The sequence below is a fragment of the Elgaria multicarinata genome, chromosome 1, assembly GCF_023053635.1.
Source record: "Elgaria multicarinata webbii isolate HBS135686 ecotype San Diego chromosome 1, rElgMul1.1.pri, whole genome shotgun sequence".
In the NCBI taxonomy this organism is placed as follows: Eukaryota; Metazoa; Chordata; class Lepidosauria; order Squamata; family Anguidae; genus Elgaria; species Elgaria multicarinata.
Genome location: NC_086171.1, coordinates 68,496,390 through 68,520,202, shown reverse-complemented (window position 1 = coordinate 68,520,202; position 23,813 = coordinate 68,496,390). Strand labels below are relative to the sequence as shown.

At 43.5% G+C, this 23,813-nt stretch overlaps 1 protein-coding gene across 1 annotated transcript in view; it reads left to right on the top strand.

The window, feature by feature from the left end:
• Nucleotides 1-23,813, top strand: part of BMPER (BMP binding endothelial regulator) — a 190,351-nt gene extending 166,538 nt beyond the window's left edge. Inside the window, exons 14-15 of the mRNA XM_063129831.1 lie at nt 14,646-14,776; nt 22,854-23,813. Of these exons, the coding sequence (XP_062985901.1) occupies nt 14,646-14,776; nt 22,854-23,035 (313 nt within the window). The 3' untranslated portion in view covers nt 23,036-23,813. The remainder of the gene's footprint in view (nt 1-14,645; nt 14,777-22,853) is intronic.

The following is a 23,813-nucleotide window of genomic DNA, read 5'->3' as shown; positions in this document are numbered from 1 at the left end:
TGCACTGACTTTACATTCTGTGTTACGGATGTGTAATATTTTCCACACACATATTCCTCTACTGGACTCAGCCCTTAATTTTCTGCATATGTAACTTTTCTTTAAAATTTGACGTGGGTTTGGGCTTCTGACATAACATTTTTGATAGGCATATTATTTGGAGGTGACGGTTAATGGGAACATGACATCAAAAGCAGTCTGTCAACATTACAGTTCATGAGGGGAAACCGAGAACAGAAGTATGAACTCTAAGTGAGTTTTCTGCTTCCTCCATCTTGTTAGCCAAAACAACAGGCTAGTCCCTAAACCAATCCCCCCCCCGCCTCCATCAAGAGCCAAAGGGCTTTCTCAGTGTTATGCAGCCCCCTAAAGGAGGAATCCTTCTAGTCCATCCTACTAGAAAGGGTGTTGTAGAGAGCTTAAGAATGCAAAGACTTCTCAGCTAGTGGGAGTGTTTATTATTATATCACAGGACCTCCTAGGAAATATATACAGTGAATCATCATCAGAAGCTGAAGATAACTTTACTTGAGTTTACTGTTCCTGTTCCAGGCATTCATTTTGCATTTCATTGGATGGGATGCCTTTGTGTTGAGCAGTTCCAGGAACTCTAGTAGAACTTGTGTTTGTTTTAAATTGGAGTGATAGGATGAAAGAGACATATGTATATGAAATAGATCTCCCCTTTTTTAAAAAAAACGTTGTGAGGTCTAGTGGAGCTATTTTTCTCTGCTGTTATGGGTGACGCATAGCAGGGACTCTCACCTTGCGCCTTGAAACAAGGCTCTGTGACCCAATGGGGGAGGGGAAAACAATATTTGAGCCACCCCAAATGTAACTGCAGCGTAACAAAGGCAGGTTGCACCCCTGTAAAGGCCATCCTTTTGTTTTTCCAGAATAGAAGGAAAACAAAAGTAAGGTATAGAATCAGCCTTTTCCCAGAAATTGAAAATGGGAGTGGTGTGTGTGTGTGAGAGAGAGAGAGAGAAAGAGAGAGAGAGAATGATCAATGGGGTGAGAGGTGAGCCCCCTCAATCCAGGCAAATGTGGGCTCAGACTTTATGATGCCACAGTTAAAAAATGAAAGATGATTCACACTCATGGCCATTGGATAAGATTTTACTCCATGTTTTGATGATATAACTATACAAATTAAAGTCTGCTACATCTAGATTCTTCTTTGTTTCTTCTAATTTTGCACAACCCTGTGGTCTTCGAGTGCAGTGCCGTCTTCTTGTCCCTTCTTGTGCAACAGTTGCTTCCTGTTCAACCCTAGTTCTATTCTTATAATTTTATTTTATTTTATTTATTTATTTATTTTTATGCCGCCATTCAGCCAAAAAAGGCTCTCATGGCGGCTTACAAAAGTATTTCTTGACAGTCCCTGCCCACAGGCTTACAATCTAAAAGACATGACACAAAAGGAAAGGGGATTGGGAGGGAGGAGGAGGAGGGGGGAAAGGAAAGCAAACTCAGGCACTACAATCTTAGTTGGAAAGTTCAGCAGTTGCAGTTGACAGCAGGAGGGAGGGGGGCTCTCAGCTGGAGCTGGACCCAGGCACGGTGGAGAGATGCCTGGCTGCTGCTTCCTCCCTCACTGGTGGCCTCTGCAGAGACAGTTGGTAGCAGGAGGGAGGGGGCTCTCAGCTGGAGCTGGACCCAGGCATGGTGGAGAGATGTATAAGCCTATTTGTTCATTCACATCACTGAGCTGATGACAACTTCTGGTTCAGACTCTGTCGGGGGCAACACTTTCATGCTTATGTGTAAGTTATTTGAGAATCTAATAATTACAGGGCTAGTACAGGGGGAATACAGTGGTTGTTTTGAGGGCAGGGGGTCTTGAGACTCATCCATCTAACCTAATGAAAACACATTAATTCTGTTCAGATGACACGCTAAACCATGGTGGTGAAACATTTTGAGCTAAACATTAGGGCTTAGCGTGTCGTGTGAACCGTTCCTAACCACGGTGGCTACATAACCACGGTTTAAACATGCTCACTAACCATTTGCTGCAAAAGGATTAGCGACTTAACCATGGCTTAGCGTATCATCTGAACAGGCCCATTGTATAAGAAACTGTGTGTGTTGGTTTCAGGGAGGAGTTAATGCAACTGCCTATGTCTCCTTTCTTTATGGACCTTTGCTTAATACTAGCTGGTAAAACCCTGGGCTCTGTGATTTTGAATGTCTATGTGTTGTCTCTTTGTTAGAATATTTGCCAAAGAAACCTGGCAGCCAGTCTTAGTCCTGCAGGCTTTGTAAAGCCAGCCTTGGTTAATGGGTGGTAAACTGGGGAGACGCATTGGAATTGCTGTCAGTGCAAGACGAGTAATGTAGATTCATGATTTCTTTGTAAAACAGGGGTGAGCAACTTGGGGCCTTCTAGCTGTTGCTAGACTGCAGCTTCCAGCAACTCTAGCCAGCCTAGCCAGTGGGGCGGGATGAAGGAAGCTGCAGCCCAAGAACATCTGGACAGCTGCAAAGTGCCCACCCTTGTTTTAAAGTAAGTTCCCCAAGGCCAAAGGGGTAATGTAAGCATCAAACTACATATTATGTTAATTTCATGAAAGCAATTAGCAAGCTTTTTTAAAAAAAATAAAAATAAGACTTTAATACCCACTAGAGTGTGTGTTGGGAGGGGGGGCAGCAGAATCAAGTTCACAGAAGTGAGATTAACTATTTTCCCACTGTGGTCCTGATGAAAATTTGCCCCTCCCAAAGTTGCTATTAGCCCCACTTGGACCCCACGGGGCTTCCTTCCTGCGCTAGTAGCAGCGAGGGATGTGTGTGTGTATGATTTACATTAGGATTGCAATGAGGGGGAAGGATTAAATACCCTCCCTTGTGCACTGCAGTCCCACCTCCACCCACCCTCCGCAGCAGCTATTTACATTTAAAAAAAAATTCCCGAGGGCTTTGAGCTTTTTCCAGGCAGCCATAATATTTCCAGTGGCAGTGGTTGCACTTGTAGAAACTATGTAGAGCGTGCTGGTTCCCAAATTTCACCAGAGCTGAGGGGCGACCCCTTAAGCCACCACCAAGTGAGAACCTGCCGTCATTGTTGTTTGCATTTTAATTAAACAAAATAGTGTCGCCCAGATGAAATTTCCACAGTTGACAAGGATAGGCTGTCCCCATAAGCTATTTCAAATACACAGTTTACTTTTTAATATATAGCGTTTTAGTACAATGAAATGTTATGACTCATTTCCTCTCGCAATTCACAGTAGAGGCAAAAAAAAAGTGTGTGTGTTGCTGGTGATGGGGAACTACGTGCATGGGATACATCTGACTTTTTAAATATGTGCATCTTCGGGCAATATAAATCATTACACAGAAAGCTATGTAAATGTTTGAAGCTGCAATCTTAAACACACTTACTAGAGAGTAGATCCCATTGAACACAAGGGAACCTATATCCAAGTAAACACCCATTGGCTTGTCCTGCACGAAGCTTTTCATGAATCCTGGTTTTGTTTCAGTATGGTCATGTTTTATTTTGGCTTAAGAATGTCTTGCTGTGGTTTAGCCTAGTTTGGCTTGACTTGAAACAAACTTGAGATTATAATTAAGATAAAACTAAAACAAGCTACTCTTAGTTAACAAAAATAAGACTGTCCATACAGGGGCATGCACTGATTTAATCAAATCATTAAAATGCTTCATGTTTGCATGCAGAAAATACCTTATTTACCTTCAAAGCTTACATTAAAAAAAAGCTTCTTAAATAACCTTCTAAAAATTAATATCAGGTGGAAAGAATAATTGAATTATGTTACCTACTGTACACAGTATTTTATAAATAGTGTACACAGTATTTTATACTGCAAAAGTAGCTCCAAGTTACTGTGGAGGGTGAGGGTACTGAACACTGTATTAGCAGACCTCTGTTGCTTTGCAGACAAGATCATTTTTGTAACTGTAGTGGCAAGCATTTCCATGCAGCTCAAGACAGCTATATAAAATAGCAGTACAGATAATAGGCCTTGCTTGATGATTAACGTAGTGCTTTCAAGCACTTGTGATGACCATCCTTATAATATCCTATAGGAAAACTATTTTGAAAACTTTTGGTGTGTTAAATAATGTCATTATTAATAGGGCTTTATATGTGGATAGGCATTGAGACTTTCCCCCTCCAAGACATCTCCTGCACTTTTCTTCCTTTATTCTGCTTTAAAAAGGATTGAAGATAGGCTGAAATAAAAATTAATGTGGCATATTGGCAACGTGTAATGCCAGTGTAGTGCTTTAATACAGCCACTAGATGGCGCTGTTTCGCTGACCATATAGAGCATTGCCGAGAAATGACATTTCAGTTCCAAATCACGTTTTTGCTGTCTAAAGGAACATCATTGTAACCCCAGAAAGACTCCGGAAGAAGAAAGCCTGGTAAGTGTGCAGGATTTTTGCTTAATGGGCTGAGCAACTTGTGACCTTGCAGATATTATGGCCTACAGCTCCATCAGCCCTAGCTCGCATAGACAATGGTAAGGGGTGAGGGAAGTAGGCCGAAGCATCCCCAATGTACGACAATTTGGCATCTATGGCAGAATGAATGAAATCCATTAATGGACATAACCAACATCTGCTGTGAACTGTCAGAAACAGTTTCTTTTCAGATAGAGACACGGAATTGTTCATCCACCACCCCCTTTTTTCTGTTTCTCCTTTCTCCATGTCCCAATTGTTGAGGCTTCAAAGACAAAAACAGAAAAAAACATGAGTCTTTACCAGCTCCAGAGTCTGCGGTTAGGGATGAGTTAACAAATTACCAGATAGGATAGGCTGCAGCTCAAATCATGGATCTTCTTTATTGGCTGAGCAAAGTCAAAGCCTATTTGCTGTTCCATTTGTTTTGTTTTGTCTGGTTGTGATGTGACAACATTGACAAACGTTGAGATATTGGAATGATATTTGGTAAACGTGTTTAGGGCCGAGGACTTTATTTCAGGTTTGGATGCCAGCAGAACCTTCAAAACAGGGGGAGGCATATCTACCTTGAACACTGAGACGTCAGATTGAAAGTTGGTGGGCACATTTAGGACAATATTCTGTGTTTCAAGGATGTTTCCAAGGCAGACAGGAAACATGGAAAGCACGCAACACAGCGCATTTCAAAATTGAGAGATCATAGTGAAACATGAGAGGAAAAGGAAAAGTGCAAAACATACTACAATGTATTTGCGTTGCATATTGAGATACTGTCAGGAAAGTTGGTGCAATGCTTAGGGCACAATTCTACATGTAATGTTCAAAATCAAGCTCAACACCTGCACTGATTTTCAAGAGGGCCTGGGGCAAGTGAAGCCTCTGAAAACAATTTACTAGTGTAAAGCTGCAGATCCCAGTAAGATCAGGATGTTAAAATACAGTAGTAAGAGGGATTGGTGTGTAATAAGAAAAAAGTAGTAAAATGTTGGAACCTTTGAGCATCAATATAGAAATCTGATTTGGAAACCAGGCAGGGGGTTCCTCTGAGTTTATACTGCAACTCTCCAGGGGTGGGGGGGATCTACACTGGAACCCCTTCTGTATGTGAGTCAGCCCAGCGGCAAGATGGCACCAGTGTCCTTTGGTGGCTTCACTAACCCAATGACAAAGACCACTTCATATCATCTGAGCCCTTGGTACAGCCCTGTCAAGCATTGGTTTCCAATACTTGCAGAGGCATACAATCTCTCCTATGCTCTCTTTGCTGGGAGCATAACCACACAGACCTAGAGTGCCACACAACTCTTGCATTTAGACTATAGATGGCTTTGTAGGGCCAAGCCTTGCTTTGCAGTAGTTATACTGAAATCGGTGGGACCCCTTCCACGAGCAAGGCTAACATATGTGCAAAGTACACAACCATGGGTCTGTTTTCTGAGAGACATGTAGGCATGTGCTTTGCATTCTTAACTCTGTTCCAAATATTCTTAATGAGTCCCTTCTGGTGTACACTGGGAGAATTTATTTCTAGCCTTATTTTCCAAGTATGCCTGGTATGAACTTGAAACCCAAATACAAGCTGCACGAAAGCCCCACTGTCTGCAGATACTGCTTCAGTATTTACAGAAGAACTATAACTTCAAGTCCTTGAAGCAAAACAGTCATGGCAGTTCATGGAACAGTACACAGCTAGGAGTTAATTCAAGACCAGCCCACAGATTAGGCAATGCCTTGATTCATCCAAGCCTGAACTGCCAACCTGGGTACACATCCCACATCTCACAGTGACTTGTTCCAGTTCATACTGTTACAGATGCTGACAGGCCATCCTTTGTTAGATGCATGGCTTGCTAATGGCCCTAGATGATGTTTCATCTAGGTCAGAGCCTAACTGCCCCCTTTCCTTCACCCCATTCCTGGGTGACGAAAGCCTGGGGGTGTTATTTTGGCTGTTTCAGGCGGTGACATTTGATGTGTTACCCATTGTCAGCCCTATGACCTCATTTCATGCTCCCCCAGCCTCTCCCCCATTTGCCCACGCCTACTCCCAAAATTTTGTTGCAAGTTCATGGTTGCGAATATTCGGGCCAGCGTTTGTTTTATGGATGGGAACTAATTACAGGAGATGTTCTTTTTATAGAAGGTGATCTGTCTCCAAGCCTTGGAAAGTGATACCCATCAGAACTTGGAGAAAGTGACACCTCCCCAGATGAAGGGGGAGGGTGCAGTTTAAATTGAGAGAGAAGGAGAGAGAGAGAGACTGAACCTGAAGCATCCTTATGGTGTGATGCCTCTCTACAGAGAAGTAATACAGGATTGGTGGGTGTGCTATCTGCTTGTAGGAGTGCATTTACTTCCACTATGCTTTGCTGATATATTTGTAAATAAAGCAGATACTACAAAGACATTGGAAATCTCTAGTACTTTCTCATCTAAAGGCAGGAAGAGTAAAGCTTGTAGCAGTAGCCCCACTGTTGCAGAGCCAGAGTGAAGCTTGGATCACATTATTCTCTTCATCAAAAAAGGGCAATGGGGCATCCCAGGGTTCTGTCATCTCCATGGCTACATTGACACATATGCTTCTTCCCCCATGCAGCTGCAGTGGTGGAGCCATTCACATGGGGGGGGGGGTTTAAACAGAGATACTGGGGCCTTGTGGTGGCTTGCTTCTGATTTCAAAATTTCTAGTACATGCCTGTGTGTGTGTGTGTGTGTGGGAGAGAGAGAGAGAGAGAGAGAAGCCTAGGTCTCTGGCAGGTCAGGATGGAGGCGTTGTGCAGAGAAACAGGTGTCACAGCTATTCCCATTGCTGTTACACCTCCATCACCTCCCTTTCCTTCCGGCCCTTGGCTCCCTGCTTCCCTCAGCTCAAAAGAGCCTGTGTAGGCAGCCGCACAGGAACCATATCCATACACGTTGCAAAAATGGTATTTTGGTTGCAAGCTGGATGACTTGATGCCTTCGTATACATGTATTGATTATACATCTCCAAGATGTTCACTAAGTGAAAATGCTGCTGTTGACTTTTTACACCAACGTGTTCCAACTTTTCTAATAGTTTTGGCGACCAGCTCAGTTTTCTGTTTTTCACATACATAACTCTGGCAATTGGCTCAAAGGCCAAGAACCAAAACCCAACCAGTCACTGCTTTTTGTTTTTGCTTTAGCAGGCAGTGACGGAAAGTTATCTACTCCCACCTGGCTGATGTGGAATGTTGTAAGAATGCTCTGTAGAGAGTACAGCGTAATCTCTAGAAAGGCAGGTGAAGTGAACAGCCTTGTAGGCCATGGCGGAGCTCGGTTGTTGGGCATTTCATAGTTCGTCATAGAAGAGGTGCTGGTTTGAGACCCAGCACCTGGGGTAAAAGACCTGCTCTGCAGTTCTTTTGTACAGTTGTAAATGTACAGTTAGGGCATTTGGGGCTAAAGTCCTCACCACCAGCAGACCAGGTTGGCAGTGAGGCAATGCTAGCAGATGCAGTCAGCGCTGTTGACACCAAGAGCGGTGGAATAATAATGGGCTCTGTAATTACCCAGGTGGAATCAGAGGACACTAGCATGCCTTTGCGTTTGGAAGCCTCTGTGCGGGAAGGAAGGAGGGAAGAGGTCAGATGACACAATTTCATTGAAAGAGCTGCCACCAGATAAGTAGGTAGGTAGGTGGGTGGGTGGGTTTTTTTGACCCATGGAGACTGGCTGGAGAAGGACTGGTTCATCAGGCAATTCAATCAATGGGGATTGGATGTTCAAGTGGGCTGCTGGACAAGGCTCAACCTGTTTTCAGGTGGGCCCCAGCACATGAGCTTCTAATTGAAATGACTAGGAGCTGTGCAGCAGGCCACTAGCTTGTTGATTTCTACGGAGAACTTCCCAGTGCGTTGCAGACTTTTTGCACAGCATTTGTTTTATTCTTAGGAATAGGGGAACTGGCTCCTAAGGTGTCTGACACTGGCTTGGCTTTGGTTCAGAAGCTGAACTGAAAACAAAAAAAAATGTGATTCACTTTCCGTGTGGCTTCCTAGCACAAGGGAAAGGGGAAGCCCACTTTATGCTTCATCGGGAGAATATTATGAGGAATATTGTGAGGAAATGAGTGGGCTATTTATTGCCTTCTAAACTATGGCTCCAGATTTAAGGAGGATTACGGATAAAGCCCTTTGAGGTGGGTATTAAGATTGTATAGTCCTGACCGTTTTTATTTTGTGTGGTTTTAGAGAACATTCCAGGAGATTTCATTATTCATTACATCTTATTATTGTGGTGTGGTTAAGGCTGTAAAATGCAAATTTGGCTTGAAGTTCTTTTTCACATAAAGATTTAAAAATACGCATAACAGTTGTACTGGTGCTTTGTTTATTTTTTTGTTAAGGCTCTATATTTTTTTAACAGGCTACCCTGAAAGTTTTTAATGACACAACATAGCTCTGCATAAAATGTTAACGGATTACGCTGACCGACATTTATTGAAAGGAGCTTGCAAAATAGCGTATTTGCTTACCTCTTTGTTGGAAGGTTTTCATTCTAAAATAGCAACGTTCAGAATTCCTGTTGTATTTTTATTAACATGAAAAAATCCAAAGTGCATTGAAGTTGATTCTGGTGTTTGACTATTGGGGGGGGGGGGGCGGGGAGTGGGACCTGCGGCAATATTTTGCAGTATGGCGTGCTTCTCTTCAGGGTTCCAGCCGGGCAGCCATTCCTTCGTACCCCATTCAACTCCTCCTTCTGCAACTTTTCTGTTTCCCCCCTCGTGGCCATTGTACTTCTGCAAACTCTTAGCGGTGGGTCTGGCAGCAACCATTTAAATTTCTCATAATGTCCTGGAGTGATGTTATATCAGGTGCATTCTGGGAAGTTACCATGGTGGCAGCTTCCAGACCCAGTTCTGAGAATGCAGCTACCATCACCACCACCGGGTAAACTAGAAGAGAGAGGCAAACTATTATGAGAAAATACATGGAGTAAGACCAAGGAAGAAGACTTTGGCCTGGTTCAGACAACACACTAAACCATGCTGCTTAACAGCAAAATGGTTAAGGGAATGCATTGCATTCCCTTAACCATTTTGTGGTAAAGCAGCATGGTTTAGTGTGTTGTCTGAACCAGGCCTATACTAGCAAGACCAGAATATGGCTGATGTGGATGAGGCCTGACCAGGAAGTAGTTATATTAGGACAGGAGGGACTCATGCACTGTATGAAGAGCCCTGCTTTGAGAGCAATACTTTGCTTTCTTCCCGTACTCTGCAGCCTCAGGTGGTTTACTGCATTGCAAGGCACAGAGAAGCAGCTCTCATAAGCTTGTTGTACATGCGCTGATGGCCTCAGACCTGCCAGTGCACACTCACCTGTTATGATACCAGCAGAAAGGGAAAGGCTGTTCTATTTCATAAGAGAGAAAGGGATCTCTCTCTCTCTCTCTCTCTCTCTCTCTCTCTCTCTCTCTCTCTCTCTCTCTTAGCTAGACCTAAGGTTTGTCCCGGGATCGTCCCGGGATCATCCCTGTGCATCTAAATGACACACAGGGGATCCTGGGAGAAGGCAGGGACGATCCCGGGATGATCCCGGGATAAACCTTAGGTCTTTCTAAGGCCTCTCTCTCTCTCTCTCGTGATCGCAATGGGGAATTCACATACTTGCTTTTTGTGAAGCATTTCAGCATTATTTGACATCTCCAGGAGAAGAAAGAGTTCCCCTTTGCATGAAGCAAAAACAAAACTCCAGGCCTTTCAGTCACAATATTAAACAAATCCCCTTGAAATAGGATTTCAGCAGTGCCCAGTTGGGCTGCCAAGGGCCGGATCTACACTACTGCTTTAAAGCGCTTTATAACAGTTTTATAGCGCTTTAAGGCAGTTAAAGCATTTTATAACTGTTATAAAGCACTTTAAAGCAGTAGTGTAGATCCGGCCAAGTAGATTTTGGATATCTTCAGTATTAACTTAGGTGACGTGAATACTAGAACGTGGATTGCAACTCTCTGGTGACTAGACTTTCCTCCAAAGGCACTCATTGTACAGGATGCTACACATGGTAATTAAGACTTAAAAAATTTCAGCTGGCAACTCTTTTACAATGACCCCGCCCCCTCCAGACCTCCCAATTTGTATACGTTCCTGTGATACTACCTTTAATTGGGGATGTAATCTACATGATTGGAAGGGGGCTGCTGTAGACGCACCAGGCTACTTAAATTTTACACCTCTGTGACATCTATGTAAATCTAGAATGTCCCTATCTTTTAACTTGAGTTTCTGTTGCCTCTCTTCTGCGTAATGTCATGGCAGGGAAGAATGTGTGCATTTTAGTGTGCACTACATCATACTAGCTTTGCGAAATGAAAGGCCCGGAATACTAAATGCAAAAAGGCATTCCCACTTACAGTGATGGATGTGGAGTGCTTGTTTACTGTGAAGTAAAAGGAACTGCAGATGTCTGATGAAAGACACCAAACATCTGCAGTTTCAATACCACAGAGCAACATGCAAGGGCAACAGCAAAAGTAGCCTTCATTAAAAGAAAAAAAAATGAATGAATGAAAGAAAAAAGGACAAAAAGCAAAGGGCTCTATTTTTTTTTTAACCCTCTTGTAGGACTTGGACACTTTCCATAGTTTAATGTGAAAAAGGCCTGTTGCTCAATAAGTGCACTCATTTGGTTTGCTTTGAAGATGTGGGAGCAATGCGGAGCTGCTTCACGCAGGGGCGTGTCCCACAGGCGACAGATGCTGTTGCTTTTTGTGAATTTCTCCCTGCAACAGGCTGTGATTATATATGCATCCAATTATCACTGCTTCTTCACAAATGGGACACTCTGGCATCAACATGTGGGCGTGAGCGACCAGGGCAACATCTAGTGAGATCCAGCCTGGCTCTGCATCTCATCAAATAGGGGAAAGAAGCCAGAGGGAAGAGGGGGGGGGATGCTTAGGAAAACAGAAGAGGGCAGGGTGAAGCAACCCCCCTCCCTCGGCCCACTGCTTCCACCTTGCAAATGCCCATGCTTTGAAGTTTGGAGGTAAACACAGGTTTGGGAATCCCATATTCCCCTCTGCCTGCCCAGTTCCAGGCGTTTGCTAGACCTGCCGGAAAGTCCGCGACGGAAGAGGGGAGAGCCCGCGATGCAAGTATCGCGGGCTGTCGCCCTAGTACAGATGTCAAGTGAGGCGACTCAAGGAGAGAGCCCTCGCGTCCAGCAATTTTTTTCTTAAAGAGACAATGCGCAGGAATGCTCATGCTCACAGATAAGGTTTTTTTTTTAAAAAAAAAAACTTAAATTCATTTCCCCGCTCCCCCCACCCTGCCCCCAATGGGTGCAGCGCTCCTAGGGAGCACTGCGCCCTGTGAGTGGCTCCCGGCTCCTTGTGAGTAATCGCGCATGGAGCCGGGGGAAACCACTTACATGGGCGACACGCTCGTGGTCTCAAGCTCAGCCCGAGACCGCAGGAAATACCGGGCCAAAAGTGGTGCCCATTATCCCGGGGCAAGGGAGGTTGATCCCTGCCTGAGCCCGGGATCCCCTGTGTGGATCTGGACGCACAGGGGCGATCCCGGGTATCAGCCTGGGATAACCCCTCATCTAACTAAGGCCCCAGTCTCGTATCAAACAACACGCCTTACCTGTATTTGCTCTAAGATCAACTCTTAATGTTACAAAGGCATCACAGAATCAAAAGTTAAGGTTCTTTTTTTAAAGCATCCTTAAACTACGTCTTTTTTTAAACAAAGAAAATGTGTTTATCCTGGAAGAATTTCCATGTTTCTACCTTCTGTGAGCCTTCAAATTATATCTATTTTTCAGTCTATGGACTAAAGTTCTTTTTACTCTTTTTATGCATGTGGTAATAGGTAGTAATGTGATCCTGTATGAGCATGAAGCCTACATATGAGGAAATATCCAGCTAAATTTGTCATGGATTTGAATCTTATGATAGAAAGTTTCTTAAAATAATTTTAATAACTTTATAGGGACAAATAACCTGATTTGCCCCTGTGAATACATTTTTGCTACTAAAAGCTGTGATTGATTTACTACACAAACATAATTTCTATGTACAAAAAAGTATGCAAATGTAACTGGGAGAGTAACATGTGATGACACCCTAGTTTGCTCTGTGTCTACATGCTTTGGAAAGCCATGGCTTCTCATCTTCTGTACACCCACCAAAATAGATACAGGTGTGGCAGTAACACGTGAAATTTGCACACAGTTGTCATGCTTTCCCTGTGCTAAAATGCTATCCTCCTAGAAAATTTGTCACCTTCAAAACAACCCTTCAATAAACCTGTTTGTTGCAAAAATGACATTGTCTGACATTTTGCATATTGAACACTAGAGGGAGCCAATGTCTGTAGTGTTTTGCTGTCTAAAATCAAGGCTTCTAACCCTTATTGCTTTATAAAGTTTTCTCAAAGCAATACAAAAAATAAATAAAGTGTTAGCATTAATATTAAGATTCCATCTTTTTTCATATGTTTATATCGTTGAATCTCCCTTTTATCTAATTTTCTACCAGTTTGATGGAACAGATATTTCAGCTTTAGCTGATATTGAATGTTGTAGTATAAAGATATAGCTGACTGCTTCTTAACAGCTACTTTATACCAGTGTAGTGCCACATAATTTACAGAATGTAGAAGGGGCTATAGTCCCTGGCCAGAGAACTTTCTTTTCTAATGAAATTCAAGTTCTTCAATTTTGGAGATGTATGAGGAATTTTATTCAGTTTGTTCTTGATCAAGATTTACCCAGTTCCTACCTTCCAGATCAAACACGGACTCAGACGCAACCTGCGGCCGACGTCTGTACATTTCCAAGCCAGCAGTGTCATTTGCGGGCCAAAACAAATGTGTTCGACACCATGTGTACTCTTGAAAGATGCGCACAAATGTACTTTAATCAGCAGCAGAAGAATGTGCACATTTCAAAGTTGTTCAGAATTGATTCCATACATTGGGGGAAATACAATCAAAATATGCATGGGTTTTCATGCGAAAAGAAGGAAACCCACAAAGCTCATAATCTGATATGGATTTGAGGAAGAACAAGCTTTTAGCTGGAATTCGGAGAACATCACTGAGCCTGAGTTTTGCTGGTTCCATCTCCCTATTTAGCTCAACACAAGCTTGTCAGCAGTCTGTGTGACTGTTGAACCATTCCAGCAAACACTTTGCTGAAAATGTGTCAACTTACCAATATATCAAACTGCATTACATGGAGGTTGGCCCTAAAACTATTCTCTTCGGGAATGGCTTTCAGTGGATTAAGGGGATGGGGATGCTGTTGGTTATAAACGTGATTATATTTCAGATTTCATATCAGGCTGTTAAAACCTTCCCGGAAGCCTTACAGTGGGGGTGTTGAACCTCTCTCAGCTTGAGGGCCGGATTCCATTTCAGAGAAGCTCTTGGGGGCCGCATTCCAGTGGTGGGCAGGGCCAAAGGCAAAAGGAGCAGAGGCAAAATACCAAAAGTATTAGCATATTAGTTTAAAGCTCGTATTGCTAGTAACTAAGCCTTGGGAGAGACATTGCAACCTTGTAGAATGGGGAAACACTGCTCAAAAGCCAAGAAAGGGGCGGGGCCAGGGAAAAGGGGCGGAACCATCTGGAGAACCCTGGAGGGCCAGGTTGGACCTTGGGCCTGAGGTTCAGCAGCCTTGCCTTACTGGCAAACTAAACATTACAATCAATGCACACTTCCTCTGTCCCTCTTCAATGTCTAGTAGAATGTTGGTTGCGATGTCATGATGTTCCGTAGTTCCCAGTCTCTGCTCCATATCATTGGCTGCTGATGGTGGGGTGGGAGGGAATATCACAACAAGAGATTAGTTCTATCAGATGTGGCAGGGTGGGGGGAACTAGTTACGGAGCAGCATTCGTTTTTATCACGGAAGAACGTGAAATGCAATGGTTTGTTCTTGGGTTGCTCCTCAGTTCACATTAGAAGGAGACTTCCACCAACTCACCTCCATCTGCAGCCCCCTACAACTTGTCATTCCCATGGGTCCTCCAACTCTTTGGATTTGCCAGGGCTCCAGGGGCCTCCAAAGGGAAGGGGTAGCTGTGAAAGCCCTGCTACGTTCTGTGAACTCGGTCCACTCGTGGAGGAGCAGATCCAAGCCTTTGCAAACATTTGGAAAACCAAAGAGTCTAATGTGCCCAATTCCCTTCACTCCCCTCCCCACTGACTGGGGTGTTCTCTGCAGGTCCTGCGTGACAGACATGTGCGAGTGCCCGGTTCATAAGAACTGCTACTGTGAATCGTTCCTTGCCTATGCCAGAGCCTGTCAGAGGGAAGGCCTGAAAGTCCATTGGAAACCTGAGCAAAATTGTGCTGGTAAGTGGGACACAGCCCTTGCTTCACGGCAACGGTGTGTGATGGAGGGACACATTTTACAACATGCACTGGTAACGAATCCTGAAGACTGCTTCTCTCTCCCTCCCCAATTTCCACTTCAAATCATCCTTCTCCCCCTCCTCCCAGCTTCCTCCCCAAGTTGTGGTCTTGTGGCTTAGGGGGTGTTGATTTTGAGTGGAGAAACAGTGAAGCAGGGGAAGGATTAAATGCCCCACCCCAGAGCTGTTTTCCTTAACATAAACAGCCCTTGGGGCATGTGCATGTCATGTAGTTCTGCCCTGAATGCATAATTCAGCTGTTTACATTATTGCAGTGCTGTAATGCCAACAAGAAAAAAAGAAAGGAAAAGTGAGGATCAAGAAATGGTTACCAGGTGCTGAGATGCAGTGACCAGACGGTTTCCATTGGTGGAGAGAACACAGGAAGCACATCTGACAAGCAGAATTCCAGCAGTTTTGTACTAACAAGCCCATTGTAAAACTCTGCATCAGATACCTATTTCACTTGTCTAAGCCTATTGAACAGAGGGGCAGTTAGTGGAAAGATCACAGAGCTCTCGTTCTGAAATATCCCGGCTGATTACTAACATTTCCGGCACTGCTTTCAGCTCACGTGGAAGCACAGCTGTAACAGATCTGCCTTCATAGGAAGGGGAAAAGGCAAGCGAGGCTGTGGTGGGAATATGCAGCTGATTTGCATCTATTTTATTCATTAAACTGACAAGCCGTGCCATCTCCTAACCATTTAAGCCCATGTGCTTGCAATTAAGTGGGGATGAGAGGAATGGCTGGGTTCCACTCTGAAAAGGTGTCGGTGGAGTGGAGTTATTCCACTCTGCCAAAAGTGGATTAGGCTATAGGATTTGGGGGGGGAGGGGTAAGAGAGAAATTTGTTCTGCATTTTAATCTGAATTTACCCGATTCTGCACTTTTAAACCATGATGTGAACTGAAACTCAGCTATCCTCTGAAATTCGCACTTCTCCAATTTTTTGCATTGGAGTTCTCCAATCAAATGATGTGTGCAGAAATGTCTGTATTATGGGAAATGCATGCACAAATGGGTATGTTTGTGAAAAGAATGCCAAATGTACATTGCGTTAGGAAAATCGGTGGCAAAAATGGGAATATTGTGATTTTTATTAGGAGAAATGCATGCAAAATGCATACAACTTTCATTCGAACTGAACTTCAGTTTGGAAAAATGAGAAATGGAGAGAAGCTGAAATGGATAGATTCTTTCTTCCACCCCTAACTCAGCCATGTTTGGCATGTACGAAGAGGCCTCTGGTGGGGTGAAAGGGTGATGTTGGCGATGTTGCTCCCTTGCCTCTCTAGGTGCCTCACAGCATGCAGAGTGGCCATGACTACAGCACAGGAAGGGATGTCCCCAAACTGTATGACACCCACCTAGTATGCCAGCCTTCCTCAACCTGCAGTGCTCCAGATGTGTTGAACTACAACTCCCAGAATGCCCCAGCCAGCTCTGCTGGCTGGGGCATTCTGGGAGATGCAGTCCAACACATCTGGAGCGCCCCAGGTTGAGGAAGGCTATAGTATGCTGTATGACCAGCATACCAAAAAGCTGTTTTTATTCAGTAGGTCTTATGTCCGTTCCAGAAACAACTTCATGTATTTCTGCCACCTTGCTACATAAGTCTACAAAGCAGCCATTAGAACCTGGGATACTGGCCAAGAGTTCAACTGGTGCAAAACTTTTCCCACTCGCCCAAAATGGGTTTAGTCCCATGATGAGAAGCTAGATAGAGTTCAGGTTGAAGTGAAACCTAATATTAACGTTGTTTAATGCCGCTACTTGGGGGCTACCTAACTATGGTGTGGGTGTGTGCATATGCATGTATGTGGAGGGTAGGGATTACATACACACATGAAATGTAATGTATTCATTCAAGAAATACATGCTTGCTAATTTTATACAGCAGGGCCAGGGAACTGGTATTGGCTGTAGCTTCCCACTGTGTGGACATCTAAGATGACCACCTACAAATGAGGACAGACAATAAAAGAGTCGTGTGGCATCTTAAAGACTACCACATTTATTCTGGCATAAACTTTCATGGACTATAGCCCCCTTTATCAGATGCACTGAATGTTGTGGAGAGTTTCAGGTCTTTATACAGTGCATATGAGGTTGGGGGCAGGAAGAATTATAAATAGTGAGGTCAGAAGGAAATTAGATGGAAGAAGTGAGAATCACATTATTAACAGCGGTAATTTACAGGGCAGTTGTTGCTGATAAGACAAACACCCTAGTACTAGGTAAGTGAATTAACACACATGGTGTGATAAAAATCCTTCATCCCAATTCAAGCCTCTGGTGATAGAATTAAACTTGTTGATGAATTCTAACTCAGCAGTCTCTCGTTCTAACCTCCCAGTGAAGTGTCTTTGCTCCACAATGGCCACTTTAAGATCAGTGATGGAGTGTCCTGAGAGGCTGAAGTTTTTAAATATGGCCATTTCTGTGGTCAGCTTTGTGTCCATTTGCATAGAGACTGGCCTGTTTGTCCTATGTAGAATGCAGAAGGGTGTTGCTGGCAGAAGATGGGATATATCATCTTGGAAGCTGAACAGATGAATGAACCCCTGATGTTGCATGTGACATTATTGCATAAGACTCCTGGTTGATTTTTCTGCAATAGATTTGACACAGTTACCCTCTGGAAGTAAGGAGAGGGCATCTATAGTTTTCATAGCTGTGTCAAAATAGCATTCAGCAGGGGCAGCTTTTCTCACCCTTGAGCAACAATCAGTGCCTGCCTAAACTCTGTCTTCTATGCAATTATGAAAAGTCCATGTGGTGGTGACCATTATAGTTCTAACTTAATCAGCAATCAAAGCAAAAGGTTTCGGAGTTAAATTTTACAGACAATAGGATGGTGTCAACTGGGACTTGCAACAAACTGTTGCAGTGTGAAGTGCAAAGAAACTTTATTAACAGTACAACTGTATACATGTCCACTCAGAAGTAAGTACCACTATATTTAGTGGGATTTACTTCCAGGTAGAGAATGGTCCTCTCCCTGTTGGGCAGAGTTGAACCTATTGAATTCAAATTTGACTGATGCAGAATTTTGTTTTAGCTTATTTGCACATTTCTTCATAAACAGTAGTAAAAGATCTTGAGATTAAAACAGTTCAAATGTGGGAGAAAGTGAACCTGAGACATTTTGTCCATGCTTAACAGAACAGTACAGCTGGAACACCTTTCCCTCACCACTGAACAACTGCAGCCTGCCTTTATAAATGTAAATTTAAGGAGCAGAGTTTTCCTTTAATTCCAATTGTAAGGCTTTCATGCGAGCCTAAACTCTGGTACCAGTTCAAGACCTGTCATGCCCTTCCTTAGCCGCATTATAAGAACACAGCTCCAATTAAAAAAAAATTCTAAAGCTCACTGTTTGCTGATGCTACTCCCATGCCACCATTAAACCTTATGCTGGGATTCCTTATCTGACTGACTGCTGATTTGTGGGATAAAGAGAAATTGCCCTCCATAGCTTTGCAAGGGTTCATTTGTGTCCACGGTAGGGTAGCCAGATGCGAAAGAGGATACGGCCCCTGTACCTTTAATAGTTGGGCAGTAGACCAAACTTCAGTTTGCTATGCAAACTACACTGGCTGAAACTCCCTCTACTATTAGGGGTAAAGGAGCCCCGCCCTCTTTTGCATCCAGCCACCCTAGTTCACCTTGAATTTCACCTCCGATTTGTGCCCCGGATTGTGCAGCCTTTGCTAAATTTCAGCAGTGCTTGAATCCAGGTATGCTGTACTTAATTCTAAGTGGGGGCTTTTACAGCAAACAGTTGCCTTTTTTGTCTCCATAATGGAGGATACACCACTGGACATGATTGTTTCTCTTGTAGATGCCTTTATTACTGCATGTCACTTTCTAATGGGGTTGTGACCTAGGCGGTCGTAGAAAAGGAATGGGTGGTTATTGGGAAAGATAAGAAAAAGTAGATTTTTTTTGCTGCTCCAGAAGATATTGAAGTACATATTGGTAATTATATGTGACACAAGGTCTACTGATTCCCGTTAGCATCCTCTTTGGTGGAGGGTACATTAGCAGATGGGGTGAATGATAGAGCTAAAAATAGTTGTTCATTTGCCCTGAAAGTTGTGATCATCTTTTATAATGGAGAAAAACAATACAAGCAAAGTGGTTCCGAGTATGATTGTAGCCCCAGATCTCATTAATGGACTTCATCTCTTTCTCTCTCCCTCTCTCTCTCCCCCACCCCAGTTTCTTGACCTTTGTCTTTAACAGCAAAGAACTGGAAGGTGAATTAAATAGATTACAGGAGCAATAAAGTGCCCACTTGTAATTTGGGCTGGGGTAATGGAATCAAGTACAGTAAGACTGCACAAATACATCCAGTCCCAAAGATGGCCAGATGCAAATGAAGACAGGAGCCCTGCACATTTAATACTTGTGTAAGAGAGTGGATTTCAGCAGGTGTCAATATTTCCCCCATGTAAATCCTTACAGCCAAGCTAACATAGAAAACCACGAACATAAATATGCATAAAAGGAAAGATTGGTGGTATTTAAAGGAAATATAGAAGCTGAACTTGTTACATCTTTAGAGGGACAGTTATGTGAATCAGTGTCAGCAAAAACAACAAAATGTCATGTGGCATCTTAATGACCAATTGTGCTATAAATTTTCATGGGTGAGAAATGTAACATGAGTATCTAAGTGCAGGGACACACACACAGAGAGAGGGAGACGGAGACGGAGAGAGAGACAGGGGGAATACATATTTATTTTACAAAGTGGAGTCAACACCAAGACACACGTGCAAGAGATAGCTATAGGCATGCTATTTGGCTATGAGGAGCACAAATGAAACAGAAGCAAATCAAATGAGTGCAGGAACCAATCAAGCATGGATGTAATTTAAACTGGATGATAAATATAAGGAAAACCTTCTTTATGGCAAGGTCAGCACAACAGTGGAATAGTCTACTTACAGAAGTTGGGTTCTCCATCTCAGGAGCTTTTTAATAAGAGGCTGGCTGGACAGTCACCTCTCATGGATGGTTTAATTGGTTTTCCTGCGCGTTGCAGAGGGTTGGACTAGCTCATCCTTGTGGTCCCTTCCGACTCCACAAATCTATGATTCTATGAAATAGGAATAGCAAGGTCCATTGTTCCCCAAGCAGGTGCCCCCTGGATGGAGGCTGGGTGATGGAGAGCTGCAGTCCAACACACCGGCAGGACACTAGGTTGCAGTGAAAATAACTAAACAAGGACAATTATTTTCTGTAGTGAACTAGTGATTCCCAAGATTTATTGGGATCAATTTCCACAGTGTCACATTGGGAGGGAAAGAAGGTGTCATTTGATTCCAGATCTGAGGCTAGTAATGGGGGATTTTTACGCATTAGCTGTTTTGAAGGGAAAGAACAATGTTAAAATTATTATATGCAGATAGATCACTTGAGTCGGGTGATCAGGTTCCCTGCTATGCTGGGTGGGTGGGTGTGTATATGAGAGAGGGTGTTGTTGTTGTTTTTGCTTTGGCCCCACCTATTCTGCAAAAAGAATGTGGTTCTCAGGCTGGAAAAAGTTCCTCATCCCTTTGCTAAACCGTAATGCTAAATTAGTGTTACATCCAAACTGTGCCACAGCGGAGTCCTTTAAAGCAACATTATCCAGACACCTCGCATCATAAGAATTCAGCTGCTCAAACTCAGTGTTAGTTAGCCCACAGTTGAAGTATTTTGTCTAATCCCCGTGGCTACATTTTAAGGGTTTGGAAAATATTTAAAAGGAAAACCAGAGAGCAATGAATCGTTTAGAATGCTGTGACATTAAAAGGAAGATTTGCCTATAAAGGAAAACAGTTTATTTAGCCTTGAGAAAAGATTAAAACACTAATTGTTAAAAAAAAAAATACTACTGACAAAGCAAGGTGGTCAACGGCTGTTGTCAACTGACAGGAGGGAGAGAGGGGGCTAGTTTAGATGAGACTTTAGGAACATTTCCTAACCATGACTTTACTACAAAGGGCCACAAGTGGAACTCAGGAGGGCTTCTGATTCTCATACTCATCAGAGGGCCCCTTGCCCTGTTTGCCATGGTGCTCAGTAGCCAAATCTAAAGCCCGAGACAGCCGGATGAATGCTCTTGGAGTGTGGTGAGTGAGAAGCCCCACTGTACAGCAGACAGAGCAAGTGGGCTTTTGTAAAATTAAAGGCAGGGTTTTTGAATCACAGTCCTTGGAATCGGTTGGCTAAATGGAGAGAAACTGTAGCATCCCTTTCTTGGGCTTGTAAAGAACAGCTGGATACGATTCCGGGGCGAGGGGGTTGGGTTTATTCGGAGGGCTACCTTATTGTATCTGTTTTTGTACACTGGTATCTTTGGCTTGATGTCATTTATGTGATATTTTGTTTCCAAAACATCTCTCTGACTGCTTTTATCTCTGGTCTGTTGATTGCTTCTTCCTCAGTGCCAGGAACTACATTAGATGGTTTCCTGACTGTGTCATGACTATGACCTCATCTACACCAAGCGGAATATTGCATTATGAAAGCAGTATATAAAAGGCAGGAGCCGCACTACTGCTTTATAGCGGTATTGAAGTGCACTGACAACTGTTGGGGCCCATGGACACATACCATATACCGCTTTCATACCACTATACCCTGCATGGTGTGGCTCCTGCCTTTTATATACCACTTTCATACCGCTTTCATAGTGCAGTATCCTGTTTGGTATAGATGAGGCCTTAGTAACACAGAATAGCACATGTAGGTCAAGTTTATTTCCAAGTTTTAAAAATCGCAAGCACCTCAATAGAAAAGGGCCATTGACTCAGTGTATTCTTCATGTCTCAGCCTTTTAAAGAGAAACAAAATCTACAGGCATGATTAAATATTGATGTAGCGTGTGTGTGTTTTTAAAGAATGCAATAAGCATTTTGAGTGATGTGCTCTTCGACGTCGGTAAACTTTATCATTCCAGTGAGATGAGATCTTATCAAACACATTTGAGGGAAGGGGAGGTTACTGAAAAGCTCCCCCAACTCTAATTTGGTCTGTTGTCAAAGTAGAAGCCAACTGTAACTATTATGTTGATTGTTCATTGCATGAATCCACATTTCCTTCTGTCAGTCCTGCTCCTACAGGTGGTCAGTTTCATTGGCTGACTTCTAATGTGTCAGATGCAGATGTGCTTCCTGCGAACAGGAGCATGGCTTCTGTCCACAGAAAGCTTTTGGATCCAGTGTGGCACTTGGCTGAATGTGCAGGAGGTGATTTTCATCAATGCCACTCACCTCCTGCAGCCCCCTGTGCCTCCTGAAAATCTGCTCAAGATGTAGTGCTGGAGGTTGCAGTCTGGAGGGGAAGTTGGTGACCCCCCCCCCTTTGCTGGCAGAAGCATTCTGAATGGAAATTGCTTGCGGTACTCCAACTGGTGGAGACAAGGTCTGGATCCAACCCATTTTTTCAAAGAGAATAATTTCTCTACATTCGCTCTCTGAATTCCATTCATGCTTTGATCAATCGGTAGCATAGAGATGTTATCTTGTGAAAATTGGCCCTTAAATTCACTGAGCAATATGCCAGAGAAAGTTGGGAGTTAGCAGAAGATACATTAATATCATTTGTCACATGTTGTAGTAAATAACTCATTTTCCTGCTGACTCAAAATTCAAATGTGATTATCTCTGCTCTGTTCAAAGCTATAGTTCATATCTCTGTGGCCAAGTAAGTTCCCTGGAGTGTGACTGAGGCTTTTTTTTAAGCATTCCTTCCTTTCCTTTAATGTTCCACTGATAATTTGTGATAAGAAATGTGGCGTTGAAATGCCAAAAGATTACCAATATGGACTGGCTCCAAAGTTAGTCATATTTAGAGTAGACCTGTTGAAATCAGTGGGATTCAAATTATTTATGACTAATTTATTTCAATGGGTCTGTTCTAAGTATAATTAACTCTGGTTCCAACTGATTGGATATTGTAAAACCTATGTGTAACGTATTCAAACAGTGCCACTCAATTTTCTTTGAACTGTCTTCCAGCAACACAATGTAAACACGGTGCAGTTTATGATACCTGCGGTCCTGGATGTGTGAAAACCTGTGACAACTGGAATGAGATTGGTCCCTGCAATAAACCATGTGTTGCCGGATGCCACTGCCCGGCAAACTTAGTCCATCACAAAGGACGATGCATCAAGCCCATTCTCTGCCCACAACGGTGACATTAGCTTTTATCGCCGAGGACTTTGACACTTGTATCTTTGATACCTTTCGAAGCTCACAGCCAATGAAGGACTGCAGTGTTTGTTGGCAGATTTTGCAAAGCGCTCTCGCAAAGAGTGCAGAAATGTGTGTGCCTATATATTTATATGTGTATATGGATATACAAGTGTGTATGTAAGTACGTGTGTGGTCATAGAAATATGTGTGCAGTTATGAGCAGTTTCTGCCTGTATGTATGAGTGCTTTGACCATATGTGCAGAGAGAACAGATGTAAAGAATTCAATGGCCATGCGCTTGGCATCTCGGGATAAAGGAAATGGCAGCAGCATCTGCCACGCACCAGCACAATCTGAATGCCCCACGTGTTGAAGCCCCAAACCAAATCCTCAGTCCAGCAACCCTAGTATAATCCTACCACATGATGTCCAACAGGCCATCACTCACTTCTGTGGCCTAGCACCACTAGGGCTCGCCCTACCATTAGGCAGACTGAGGCAACTGCCTCAGGTGGCAGTTTCCGGGAGGATGGGTAAAGGTGGCAAGGTGTTGGAGGGGAGAGCTGCATGTGTTCCACTGTGCCCTCAAAGCTACCTTGCTGCACTCAATGCAGCAGAGGCAGTCAGCGTTGAAGCAAGATTCAGCTGCCAATCTGGTTGGCTTCTGTACCTGGAATAGGGGAGGGGCATCTGGTCCTTTGCCTCAGGCATCAAAACTTCTTGGGCCGGCCTTGACCCTCACTGGTTCTAAAGCATCGAGGCCCTTATCCCATCGGGCAC